Raw genomic sequence first — 12,932 nt, 5'->3', positions numbered from 1 at the left:
GGGACCCCGCGGCGGGCGGGGCGGGGCGGGGCCGGTGGGCTGGGCAGCGGGAAGGAGAACGCGCCCCCGGTCCAGCCGCGCCCCCCGGTCCGGCCCCGACAGCGCCAGAGGAACCGGAGGGGGGCGGGGCTGCCAGGAGAGAGGGGCGGGATTACCCAATCGGGACACCGCCCCTTACTTATAGCCCCGCCCATGGTCGGCAGGAGGGCGAGGAAGGGCGTGGCTTGGGGGACGATGAGCCGGGCTAATGAACGTAGTCCCCGCCCCTCCGGTCTAACCCCACCGGCGGGCGGGCACGGAGCGGGGCTCCTGGAGGCGATGGGCGGGGATATCAGCATAGGCCCCGCCCATCGCTCGACCCCGCCCATCGACACCGTCCCGCCCCCGTCAGGGCAGCGGGGTGTGGCTTCGGGGACGAGGTGGGCGGGACGATCTGCCCTGGTCCCGCCCCTCGGCCTCGCCCGGCCCGGGACGCTGGGGCCGGGAAAGGGGCGTGGCTTAAGAGGGGAGCAGGGCGGGACTAGGTTCCGCCCCCGGATCTAACTCCGCCCATCGGCCCCACCCGGTGTGACGCAGCTCCGTTTGCCTACGTGCGTGCGTACGTGCGCGCGTACGTGCGTGCGCGGCCCCGCGGGCTGGCAGGACCCGGATCGGCGGCGGCGGCGGGAGCTGGAGCGGGGCCCGGGGGCCCACGGCCGCCATCACGGATTTCCTGTGGGACAAGCGCACCGGGCTGGCTGCGAGGACGGTGCGGCGCGGCGCGGGGCGGGGTGGGGTGGGTAGGCCGCGGCCGGTGACCGTGGCGCGGGGCGGGCCTGGCCTGTGGGTCCTGGCAGGGCCGCGGTGGGAATCGGCGGCCTAGGTGTTCCCGCGGGGGCGGTGGGGCCGGATGGCCCGGGGGGACCCGGTCGGGGCCTCTCCGCCGAGGCCGCCCCGCCCGCGGCCCATCTCTCCCGGTGTCCCGGTGCTTCCGGCCCTGCACGGCGGAGGCCCCGCCCGGCGCGGCCGCCATCACCGTCCTCAAACCGGTTCCAGCCCCGCTGCGGAACGCCCCAGTGCTCGTTCCACGGACACGGGGCTTGGCGGGCCGCCAGCGCCGCCTTCGCGTTCCCTTCAATCAGCGTCTGGGAACGGCGAGGCGAGGGGGGAAGCCAGGGCAAAGCCCTCCGTGCAGTGGTACCGAGCCCGTGTCCCCGGGTCACCCCATGGCCGGGGCCGGTTCGGCCTGTCCAAGCCCTGCCGGTGATGTCAGCGTAGGGCGGAGACGGGGACGCAGCCGAGGGCATTTTGGATGGGGCAAATTGCCGCGAGAGCCCTTTGGGAAAAGGGAGCTCCGGCTTCTGTTCCGGCCCTGGCACACATTGCCCAAAGAAGCTGTGGCTGCCTCGTCTCTGGCGCGTTTAAAGCCACGTTGGACGGGTCTTGGAGCAACCTGGGCTAGTGGAAGGTGTCTATGCACATGGCAGGCCGTTGAACTGAGTGAGCTCTCAGGTCCTTCCCAGCCGTTAACATTCTGTGATTTGTGCTTGGAACCAAAATCCGTGTGGGGAATGTTCGAGAGCTGTGGAGCACGGCCTGGCAGGGTCTGAGGGGCTGCACCCGCTGTGCCATCTCCCCTTGGGGTCTCCAGCCTCTCGTGTTCCTTTCAGAGGGGCAGAGCTGAGGCTCTGCAGGGCACTGTCAATGCCTATTAGGAAGGGAAGGTTTGCTCCCGGATGGTTCCCTGTAGACAGAGGGTCATAAATCTCCTGAGTTGAAAGGGGTTCACAGGCATTAGCAAGTCCTGCTTCTGGCCTTGCCCAGGACACCCCAACAATCCCTGGGACACCCTATGCATCCCTGGGAACATTGTCCAAACGCTCTTGGAGTTCTGGCAGCCTTGGGGCCAGGACCATTCCCTGGGGAGCCTGTTCAGTGCTCCAGCACCCTGTGGGGGAAGAGCCTTTTCCTGATATCTAACCTAAATCTTCCCTGACAGAACTCCAGCCATTTCGTCTGGTGCTGTCACTGCTCACACAGAGCAGAGGTCAGAGCTGGCCCTCCTGAGGAAGCTGCAGCCCCCTGAGATCTCCCCTCAGTCCCAGCTGAGCAGTCCAAATACCCCCAGCTGTTCCTCGTGTGGCCCACCCAGACCCTTCCCCACCCTTGTGTCCAAGTGGAGATGTCACTTGGCAGTAAACCCGAGGCATCTCCTGAGAAGCTGCTTTTTGGGCATCCATTACTGGTGCACAGGGACTCTGGTAATATCCAGGGCTTCATTTCACCTTCCCTCAGTTCTCCTTGGTGCTGCTTCCCTCCTTCCTGGGCAGCTTAAAGAGAGAAGGTGTAAAAGCTGTTCCTGGAGCTGTGGACAGTAGAAACGGATGTGAAGAAGGGATATGAACCTGGGAAAGAGAACCACAGGGAAAGTGTTGTCATCCTGTCCTGTGGGGCTCTGGGATCTCTCAGAGGTTCCTCCCCTCTCTCTCAGATCCCCTAGCACAGTCACGCACACTTCTGGCGGCCTCCCTGCTCTGTGCTGCTTCCTGTCCCATGCAGCTGTCCCCACAGGTGGCTCACAGGGTTCCTGCCGTCCCCATGAGTCGCTTATAGGGTTCCTGCCGTCCTCATGAGTGGCTCACAGGGTCCCTGCTGTCCCTACGTGTAGCTCACAGGGTCCCTGCTGTCCCACAGTGGCTCACAGGGTCCCTGCTGTCCCTACGTGTAGCTCACAGGGTCCCTACTGTCCCACAGTGGCTCACAGGGTCCCCGCAGTGGCTTATAGGGTCCCCGCTGTCCCCACAGTAGCTCTCAGGGTCTCTGCTGTCCCAATGGGTGGCTCACAAGATCCCTGCTGTCCCCGCAGTGTCTCATAAAGTCCGTACTGTCCCCAGGGTGTCTGACAGTGTCCCTGCTGTCCCCGCAGATGCCGCACTCCCGAAGGTACCGCTCGTCGGAGCGCAGCAGCCGCGGCAGTTACCACGAGCGCTACCGGAGCCGCAAGCACAAGCGGCGGCGGACGCGGTCCCGGTCCAGCAGCAGCGAGCGGGACCGGCGGCACCGGCGGGAGGACAGCTACCACGTCCGATCCCGGAGGTGAGCGGGGCTCACACCGACCCTCCTGCACAAGGGTCACTGAGGGGTTGGCTTGGGAGGGAGCTCTGGGGTCACCCAGTGCAGGTGGCACAGGGACACGTCAGGTGGGTTTGGGATTGTACTGGTTTGAAAGCAAAACCAGTGAGAGACTCCAAGTCAGAAATACAATTTAATGGGAAAAAAAGAGAAAAAATAAAATACATGCAGTAGTACAAAAGAAAACCACTGACAGAGTCAGAATACAACCTGACACTCTGTCAGTCAGTCAGGGTGTTGGTAGCAGTCCCATTAAATGGTGGCTGCAGTTCTCCTGGAGTGACAGATGCTTCAGTTGAAGCAGTGCTCTTGTAGTAGAAGGGTGCAGTTTTCTTTCGAAGGTCCAGTGTTGATGTGGGAAGGTCCAATTTTCCTCTGGAATCCAGTGGGAAAAGGCTGCTCTCATGTTCCAAATCTCAGATTTTATCTAGGTAGGAAATGCTTGGCTTCTCCCCCTGGCTGGAGCATCTCCCAATGGGATGATGTAATTTTTGGGACTCAATGGCCCATTAACAGAACATATCCTCCTGGAGGAAGGATGGGTTTGAAAAAGATAAAGAGTACTGCCCCACCTGGTTTTTAACAGATGGCACATTAGCACAGGGTATCTCCCACAGAGATAGGATCACTGCCCCACCTGATTTCAGCAGATGGTGATAGAATCCATACTTTTGGGCACATCTTTACATTGTAACCTAGGACAGGAATGTCCCCAGAGAGAGAGAGATCCCATGCCCAGCTGTTCCAGGTCTCTGCCACCTCCCATGGGAAGAACTTCGTCCTTGTGTTGAGGTAGATTGTGGTGTGGTTTAGTTTATGGCCATTGTTCTCCATCCTGTCGCTGGGCACCTCTGAAAAGAATCTGGCACCATCCTGACACCTGCCTTGGAGATACTAATGTGCAATAATGAGATTTCCTCTCAGTCTTCTCCAGACTAAACAGGCCCATCTCCCACAGTCTCTGCTCATTAAGAGAGATGCTCTGGTCGCTTAATCATGGCCTAGTCATCTCTACTCACCAGGTTCCATGTGACCTGGGCCTGCTCAACGTGACAGCCTGGGCAGTGCTTGTCACCAAACCCCCTCAGTCCCCTCTTAGGGAAACTTCCCTGTCCGACCACCCAGGAGTCCCTCTGGCAGTGTCACTCCACAGCCTGAGCTGGGACCTGGGACTGAGCACCTTTGCAGCAGTGTCTTCAGTGACCCAGTGGTTGCTCTGTTTGACTCCCAACACACCCCAAACTCCCAGTTAGACCAGTTCCCTTACTGACTCAGCCCGGATTTCTCACAGCAGAGTCTCAGAGGTCTCAGTCATTAAAAATAGTTTAATCTTGGTGCAATAACAAAGTAACAGCTTTAGCTGGTGCCTTCAAGGAGGGGTCATGAGCTTTTATCCCTTCATAGTCTCAGTACAGGAAGATCTGGGGTCCTCAGCTGGCTGGGACACAGGTCCCAGGTTCCCCTTGTGATGCAGAGGGTTGGCAGTTCATGGCTTCTTGCCTTGGGCTCCTACCCCTCAGCTGCCACTGCCCCTGGAGCTGCCAGCATTGAGTGTATCCCCTCTACTGTGCTTTTGTGAGACACCTGGAGCACTGCAAAGTTTTGGTGTTCCCAACGTAACAAGGACATGGAACTGTTGGAATGGGTCCAGAGGAAGGAAGTTGTTAAGAGGACTGGAACACCTTCCCTGTGGGGACGGGCTGAGAGAATTGAGGCTGGGAGAGTTTTCCAGCCTGTGGAAGAGAAGGCTGTGTGAAGACCTCACAGCACCTTCCAGTATTTAAAGAGGCCTACAAGGAAGCTGGAGAGGGATCCTCCATGAGGAACTGTAGTGACAGGAGAAGGAGTAATGGGTACAAATTGAAAGAGAGAATTTAAGCTAGACTCTAGGAAGAAAACCTTCCCTGTGAGGGTGATGAGACACTGGCACACAGGTTGGATGTGGATGCCCCAGCCCTGTCAGTATTCAAGCCCAGGTCGGACAAGGCGATCTGGTCTAGTGAGAGGTGCTGATGATCTCCAAGTCCATCAGCTCCATTCCAACCCCTCAACATTCCCCTCCACATCTCCCTGCCCAGCTACGACGACCACTCTGCAGACCGGCGGGCCTACGACCGGCGTTACTGTGACAGCTACCGGCGCAACGACTACAGCCGCGAGCGGGGCGATGCCTACTACGAGCCCGAGTACCGACATTCCTACGAGTACCGGCGCTCCCGGGACCGCGAGGGCAGCTACCGGAGCTGCAAAAGCAGCCGGCGTAAGCACAGGCGGAGGCGGCGCCGCAGCCGGTCCTTTAGCCGCTCCTCATCGGTGAGTATCCTGCCGTGCCGCGCCTGCCCTGTAACCTTTCTCTCTCCCAGGTGCTGAGCTGGGTAAGTAGAAAACTTCACTTTCTAACGCTGTCTCGGACTCGGCTTGAACTGTGTGTTAGAGAACTTTTGGTGCAGAGCGTTGCTGCCCACATCCCTGTGCGCCGTGGCCGGCGCTGCCCTGTGCCGGCTGGGCACGGGTGGCTCACACCCTCTCTCTCAGTGTTGCCCGCTCAGGTGGGAGGACAAGAGTGCCCCGCGAGACTGGCGGGTCCCCAGGGTGGTGCTGCATCTCCTCTCGTTCGGTGATGCTCGTGGAGCGCTGTGTAGGAGCCCCAGCCAGGCAGGATTTGTGCAAGGCTCCAACAGCCAGCGCTCAGCTGGCCCCAGTCCCAGAGAGCCTGTGACAGGTGACTTGCTCCTGTGGTCCCTGTTTCGGGCTGTGGCAGGAAGCCCCTGGCTCTGAGAGTTAGAACCTGCTCCAGAGCAGGATCCTCCTGGGTGGGCCCAGCTGATGTGGCATGTCGTGCAAGGGACTTTGCAGAGGAGCAGAGCTTTTGGACCACTCAGCTCAGGTGGAGGCAGAACCATCCTAGGCTCTTCCCAGCAGCATCCCTGGCTTTCTCTTCTTGTCTGTTCTACTGTTCACCTTCCACTTCTGTTAGACCCCAGACACGTTCTCTGCTCTGTGTGTGGAGCTCTCAGTGTTGTCTGGTCTGTTCTGGCTCTGTGTCCAGGGAGGGGATTGGGGGCTGGATTTGGGTCCCAGGTCTGCTGGCCAGTTGTTCCCAGGTATGGGGATACTTAGCTGAGGAACTGAAGGCAGGAATTTTCTCTTCTCTGGCATAAACCTCTTATTTGCCTCATCCCAGGCTGTCCCTGTTCCCTGTTAGGTTCTGCTTCTCTTCTGGAAGTTAGTCCTTCCAGGATCAGCTTCTTTGCGGGAGGGTCTAGGAAGAAATGTCCTTCTTTCCCCAGGCAGTCACTGCAAACCTTTGGTTTTGGATGGATCATTGTATCTAGAGCTGCTGTTCTGAGATCTCGGAATTCATCTTTCCCTGAGTGTCGGGGCTGAGGGAAGCTGTGTGGGCGGTTATTGCAATGGGATGGGGGTGCCTGTGGGGGCAGCCTGGGCTTGTGCAGGACCTCCCAGCACCTGCCTCCTGCTGCCCTTGCTCTGCAGTGGCCGTGGGGCTACTGGGAGCCCCTCCCCGTGGCCTCTGGCCCTCGGCGTGCTCAGGTAGTCCCCAGGACCCGAAGGCCGGTGCTGTTCCTCTCTGAGCCCCCGTGGGAGTGAGAGCAGCTGGCCCCTTTCATGCCCCTCAGCTCCCTCACTCTGACAGCTCTGCTGTCACACTGGTTCGGGTTGGGGCTGTTTGTAGGTTCTTTTTTTTCTTATTTTTTCTTTATTTTTTCTTTTTCTTTATTTTTTCTTTTTTTTTTTTTTTTTGCTACAACGAAAAGCAAACTGTTTTTTTCTTTTCTGAGCTAGTGTGTTGTATCTTGACATGTTCCCTTGCAATATCCCTATCGTTATATATTCCTCTGTGCCGTATGAATTGGCTGGGAATCTCCTCCTGCAACCCCTCCTCAAACAACCATGTGAATTTCCAAACCAACCAATGCGTGACGCTGGCTGCTGCGCTGGTTTGAAAATCTGATTGGTGAATGATGAATTCCCTGTCTGCCTGGGCCAGCAGCGGAGTCGACAGAGCAGCAGAAGGGCCAAGAGTGTGGAGGACGACGACGAGGGGCATCTGATCTATCGCGTCGGCGACTGGCTACAAGAAAGATGTACAGCCAAATCGTAACATAATTTAGCTCTCTAGTTAAGCTCCCATCGCAGTCGCAGATCTGTCTTATCTTTCTGTTTCATTTTATTTTCATTGTTTATTAAAGAGAAACCCTCTCCTTTCCTTCCCCTTTTGTTAAAGCTACGTTTATATTGTGTATTGTTACTGAAGTGCCAGGGAATTAGGGCAGCTGCCTTGTGCAGCCGGTGTCAGCCTTCCGCTGCTCCGGTCTCTCCAGCTGTGTGCAGGTTAGGTGTTGCAATGCATTCTCCTCTGCCCTGTGTATCGCTGCAGCCAGGTCCTGCTCCCTCTCTCAGCTCCTTCCCTCTCCTTCTCTCCCTCCCAGATGAGATTATCAGCACCTTGGGAGAAGGCACGTTCGGCAGAGTGGTGCAGTGCATGGATCACCGGAGGTATGTGGGGAAAGGAGAGATCACAGCTGGCAGCAGAGCCTTTTGGGCATAACGTGGGGGTGAAAAATCAGTCTCTTGGTTCCCAATATCCTCTGCTGTTCCAGGGCTCTCACCTTCTTTGTGTTGCCCATGTGCTGGGGGAAGCTTCAGGGCTGTTTTGTAGGGAGGGAAAAGGCACAGCTTTGGTGGACACCCCTTAGTAATAACCTGCTTGAGCCAGGGTGGGGAGGCTGGTCAGAAGGTTCCTTTCACAGGGCACAGCCCCTCTAAACCACTCAGGGCTCACCTTCTGCTTGCTTCTGTTTCTCTCACAGGGGTGGTGCACGTGTTGCTCTGAAAATCATTAAAAACGTGGAGAAATACAAAGAGGCTGCTCGATTGGAAATCAACGTGCTGGAGAAAATCAACGAGAAGGATCCTGAGAACACAAAGTGAGTGTGCTCGTAGTGTTCAGCAGAAAGGGCCAGTTTTAGGGCTGGGGTGGAAGAGGTGCCTGGTGTTGTGTGGTTGAATGTGATCCCAAATAGTTCTGGAGGCATCTTGGCCTTGCTATGGGATACAGACTGAGAAGGGAAGGGAGGAACCTGGCACAGGGGTATCACAGCTGAGTGGTGCCTGCAGAACTGTTCCCAACTGGAATGTTTCTGTCAGTCTCTGTGTCAGGATGTTTGACTGGTTTGACTACCACGGCCACATGTGCATCTCCTTTGAGCTGCTGGGGCTCAGCACCTTCGATTTCCTGAAGGATAACAACTACCTGCCTTACCCCATCCACCAAGTACGGCACATGGCCTTCCAGGTGTGCCAGGCTGTGAAGTGTAAGTGTTCCCTGCTGCTCTCCCCCTGCTCTGGGCTTACCTGGGGAGCTGAGTAGGTTGCACTTCTGCAACTGGTGGCCCAGAGCAACAAGTTTCTGCTGTGGTTCTGAGCCTGAGCCTTCCTGCCCCTCTGGGAATGAATCAGCTTCATTTTCTGATGCTTGTGGGCTGGCAGTAGCTCAGAGCACTCCAGCATCCACCCCCCTGCACCTTCTGGCAATCAATACAATAAATCTTTGTGCTTCTACTGAAGCATCATGGCCTGGGCTTTGCCTGGCTGCTCACACCCAGCTTGAAATGTGGGCTAAACTGGTGCCAGTATGAGCAAACTGAACCAGTGATGGCTTTTTGGGGGGTGCAGCCTTGCTCTGCTTCTCTCCCCTCACCCTGACTCTTCTTTGCTCCCTCAGTTCTGCACGACAATAAACTCACCCACACTGACCTCAAGCCAGAGAACATCCTCTTCGTGAACTCTGACTACGAGCTCTCCTACAACTTGGAAAAGGTAACACACTGCCTCCACTTGGGCCTCCTTTTGGATTCTTGGTGTCCCTGACCCTGCCAGAGGACGTGGACTCCATGCAGTCCTTCAGGGCTTTTCATGATCTGCCAGTGCTCAGGCAGTGCTGAGTGAGCCATGGTGACCCCGGGTGTAGCTGGCTGGTGGTGGGAGCTTGTTTGGGGCTGAGCTGTGGGGCTGCCAAAGCTTTCCCCTGCCGTGGTGCCCTGAGCTGTGCAAGGAAGGGGCTGGAGCTCCCAGGTGATGGATGCCATTCTCCCCCACGCAGAAGCGGGACGAGCGGAGCGTGAAGAGCACGGCCATCAGGGTGGTGGACTTTGGCAGTGCCACGTTTGACCACGAGCATCACAGCACCATAGTCTCCACCAGGCACTACCGGGCCCCTGAAGTCATCCTGGGTAGGTGCCACTGGGTCTCTGCCAGGGCCCTTGAGGGCACTGCGTGCTGCCCACTGGGCTGGGGAGTGTTGGGCTTCCAGATGATTCAGGAGCTTTCTGTTTTTGCCCTGGGAGATGGGAAGTGCTTTAACACCTCTGCAGTGCTGTTTCCTGGGAAGGCCATCGTTACAGCCCTGTCATTATCCTGGGTTTGTTCCACTTGGAGAAAAGGAGGTTCAGGGGGGACCCTCTCCACAACTTCCTGATGAGGGTTTGGGCTCTGCTCCCAGGGAGCAAGGCACAGGACAAGAAGAAATGGCCTCAAGTTCTGTCAGAGTTGAACACGAGGAGAAATTTCTTCCTGGAAAGGGTGGTCAGGCATTGGAAGGGGCTTCCCAGGGAGGTTTGGAGTTCCCATTCCTGGCGGTGTCCAAGGAGTGGCTCAGTGTGGCACTCAGTGTCCTGGACTGGGTGACAAGGTGGGGATTTGGCACAGGTTGGAGTTTGTCATCTTGAAGGTCTTTTCCAACCTTGATGATTCCATGATTATCAGCTGGTAGTCTGGCATTGCTGCTTGCTGGGCAGTATATTGGCAGCAGAGCACCAGGAGCCTGGCTGGAATAGGATGTGTTTTTTCAGTTATTTATTTTTAAAAGAAAGAAGGATTTGGGCTCTTGGGTTGTAACTGGATCATTTATTTAAACAACACTGTTTTTCAGAGCTTGGCTGGAGCCAGCCCTGTGATGTTTGGAGTATTGGCTGCATCATCTTTGAGTATTATGTGGGTTTCACCCTTTTCCAGGTGAGAACTGTGTTGTGTGGGTACTTCCCAACTGGTGAGAGGATGCTGGCTGCTTCCCAGCACAGCCCAGTCGCCCTGGGACTGATGGGGGTCCCTCCATCACTGCAGTCTTGTAGAGACACCCGAGGTGTTTGCAGGAAGGGGTTCTGGGTGGGGGAATACCCAGGGCTGGCAGCAGAACCACTGGAATGTGTTCCATGCCTTCTGTTTACACTTCTCTCTCCCAGACACATGACAACCGGGAGCACCTGGCCATGATGGAGAGGATCTTGGGGCCAATTCCATCTCGGATGGTCCGGAAGACAAGGTGAGCAAGGCCAGCTGGGCACTGCAGGTTTGCCAGCCCTCCTGCTCCATGAGCACTGGTTCTCTCTGGGGGGAATCCCAACTTGTAACTGCCTGGAACCCCACCAGTGTGGCTGGCACCTTGCTGGTGTGTTGTGCTCGGGTGTAACCTGCTCCCACCTGTTACTCTGACAGGAAACAGAAATATTTCTACCACGGCCGCCTGGACTGGGACGAGAACACCTCAGCTGGACGCTACGTCCGGGAGAACTGCAAACCACTGCGGGTAAGGCAGCTTGGCCCCTCTTCAGATTCTCCCTCTGGGCAAGCTTGGGCCAGCAGAAGGGTCAGACCAGTGTGGTTAAAGGGAGCCTTGACCATCCCAGTAATAGGAAGCTGCAGCAGCCTGAGTTTAATCTGAAGTGGAGGACAAGGGGGGCATGGAAAGTTCAGCAAGTGCCTGGGGTAGGGAGGGTGTGTGAAAATCTGTCGGTTCTGGATAGAGGAACATAGAGGTTAGCTCCAGGCTGAGCGATGGTCTGAACAAACCAGCCTTCCCCCAGCTTAGCTCGGGGAACATCCCAGGACAAGGTATGGCCTCCTTGAGCCTCACCTTCCCTTTCCTCCTGGCAGCGATACCTGACCTCGGAGGCCGAGGACCATCACCGCCTGTTCGACCTCATCGAGAGCATGCTGGAGTACGAGCCATCCAAGCGTGTCACCCTGGCTGAGGCCCTCAAGCACCCCTTCTTTGACATGCTAGGCATGGAGCCCAGCACAAAAATGTGGGACTCGAGCCGGGACATCAGCCGGTGACGCCACAGGTGCCAGCCAGCCCTCGGATTCTAGCCCCCGTGGAGGCCTGTGTGATTTCTATTCAGACACTTGGTGCTTTTTTTTTTTATACATGAGATGAACTTCCTGGACACGTTTGTAAAGCTGTTAATATGTGAGATACTGTAAATAGCCCAGATTCTCTGTCGGCCTTGGAGCACCATGGGCCTGACCTGCTGTCGCTGCTGCCGTTCTCGTGAGGTGAGGGGGCTTGTGTGTCTGTGCTGTAAATACCTCTCGTCACGTGTTGCTTTGTCTCCTGTTCCTGCCCTCCTCGGTGTAAATACTCCAGGACTCGCAGCTCGCTGTAGCTTATCTGTTTCCTTGTAAGTTATGGAACTGGTGGGACTGCATGGGAATTATTTTTTGGATCAATGTCATAGCCCATCCCCACACCAGAGTTTTATAAGAATTTTGTACAGTCTTTGTGAGAAATAAATATGAAGTGAATAAAGCACCTGGTCTGGGTTTGGCCTGACAGCAGCTGATCCTGGGGCTGTTCTACTATGCCCTGTGGGGGGAAGGAGAGGGATGAAAGAAACTTTGTGGTCCAGCTGTCCACCTGCACCATTCCTCCCAAGCCTACACTGAGTAGGAGCTGCTTTTGTGGGGGGCAGGAAACCAGGGACTGGCCCTTTCTTCTGCTCTGGGTCCAGTGTTGGGATGGGAGGCAGAGAATGGACAGCAGGGCCCTGGGACAGCTGTTCTCTTACCTGAGGAAACCTCTCAGCCTCAGTTAAGGGGGAGCGCTGGCTGCTGGTGGTGGCTGTTGGAAAAGCGGCTGTCAGGAGCCCACATCAGGCTCTCCTAACCCATTCCAGGGCTGTCCGTGTCTTTTTGGCTCTTCCCAGCCCTGCACAGAGGCTGGGCCTTGGTTTAGGCTGTTCCCTGGGCGTTGCTGGGGCTGTGTTACAGCTGATGGCAGGGGGGAGAGTCTCACTGGGATGTGGGCTCTGCTTCACCCTCTGCTGTGGCACCATCAGGCTGTCACCATGCAGAGGGAAAAGGAAACGTCTGTTTTCACCTGGAGTGAGTGTGGGGAGTTTCAGGAAGGGTGACACTGGGCTTGTGATCCCAACTCACCAAGCTTGGGCTGGGAGCCCTCACCTGCCTCAGGCAGCAGAGACAGATCCTGTCCCACTGCCCATGTGCCCAGCACTACACCGAGGCTGGAGGAGAATTAAACTGAGTCATACCTGTGGTCTTAGACTTCAAGAAAATTTTTGTGTCCAAAACCCAAATCCACAGCTTCTACCCCTGCTAGAACAAGTTCCAGGTTTGGGTTGAGGTGGGAGCTCACCTGCGGGATTCATGTGTCACTCTCAGTCTGTTGAGAGGCTAAAGAGAATTTTTAGCAGTCTGCTAAGCAGTGGGAGCTGGGAGGGGACAGGGCAGGCACAGGTGCATGTCCTGCTCCCGGGATGCTGAGGAATCCGTGTTCGGGAGGGGGTCAGTGTGCAGCCCACGGGCAGCTGGAGTGGATGGATTTGGAGATTCCTATAAATAACCGCTCCAGGAGACACAAGAGAAATTCCCCAAGTGCTCGTCGCCAGGCGAGTCCCTCGCTGGCTGTCGGGCCGGCTCGGTGACAGCTGCTGGAGTGGCGTCTGCGACCCTCTGGGTAACACCGGGAGCGGGGGCAGCAGGCGAACGGCACCGGGACCTGC

General features: G+C 56.8%; 1 protein-coding gene and 1 long non-coding RNA gene across 7 annotated transcripts; one reads left to right on the top strand and one right to left on the bottom strand.

Annotated features, from left to right (window-relative positions):
* The first annotated feature begins 594 nt into the window (after positions 1 to 594).
* CLK2 (CDC like kinase 2) lies at positions 595 to 11,722 on the top strand. 4 transcript variants are annotated; one of them, XM_014889343.2, is made up of 13 exons: positions 595 to 748; positions 2,906 to 3,075; positions 5,190 to 5,424; positions 7,124 to 7,217; positions 7,563 to 7,629; positions 7,944 to 8,060; positions 8,281 to 8,447; positions 8,858 to 8,952; positions 9,236 to 9,365; positions 10,064 to 10,146; positions 10,374 to 10,453; positions 10,627 to 10,717; positions 11,065 to 11,722. In XM_014889343.2, exons 2-13 carry the CDS (start codon positions 2,906 to 2,908, stop codon positions 11,245 to 11,247), a joined length of 1,512 nt encoding a protein of 503 aa, XP_014744829.1. In that variant the 5' UTR covers positions 595 to 748; the 3' UTR covers positions 11,248 to 11,722. The 4 variants fall into 4 exon arrangements, with proteins under 4 accessions (XP_014744829.1, XP_088010853.1, XP_088010855.1 ...); XM_088154727.1 differs by having other exon boundaries at positions 7,121 to 7,217; XM_088154728.1 differs by lacking the exon at positions 595 to 748 and adding an exon at positions 753 to 775 and having other exon boundaries at positions 7,121 to 7,217.
* On the bottom strand, positions 10,019 to 12,559 carry LOC148220742 (uncharacterized). Of its 3 annotated transcripts, XR_015798643.1 has the most exons (4): positions 11,979 to 12,559; positions 11,724 to 11,776; positions 11,500 to 11,613; positions 10,019 to 10,848 (listed from the first exon to the last, which is right to left on the bottom strand). It is a non-coding gene; the product is annotated as an uncharacterized LOC148220742 (long non-coding RNA). The 3 variants fall into 3 exon arrangements; XR_015798642.1 differs by lacking the exon at positions 10,019 to 10,848 and having other exon boundaries at positions 11,266 to 11,613; XR_015798641.1 differs by lacking the exon at positions 10,019 to 10,848 and having other exon boundaries at positions 11,266 to 11,776.
* Positions 12,560 to 12,932: the final 373 nt, after the last annotated feature.

Source organism: Sturnus vulgaris, chromosome 31, assembly GCF_052056855.1.
Source record: "Sturnus vulgaris isolate bStuVul1 chromosome 31, bStuVul1.hap1, whole genome shotgun sequence".
In the NCBI taxonomy this organism is placed as follows: Eukaryota; Metazoa; Chordata; class Aves; order Passeriformes; family Sturnidae; genus Sturnus; species Sturnus vulgaris.
Note: the sequence above shows the minus strand (reverse complement) of the source record. Positions and strands in the feature narration are given on the sequence as shown.

Coding starts and splice junctions, on each gene's coding strand:
- CLK2 (XM_088154727.1), top strand. CDS start 2,906: ATGCCGCACTCCCGAAGGTACCGCTCGTCGGAGCGCAGCAGCCGCGGC. Junction 3,076..5,189: donor TACCACGTCCGATCCCGGAG/GTGAGCGGGGCT, acceptor CTCCCTGCCCAG/CTACGACGACCACTCTGCAG. Junction 10,147..10,373: donor TGGGTTTCACCCTTTTCCAG/GTGAGAACTGTG, acceptor TCTCTCTCCCAG/ACACATGACAACCGGGAGCA.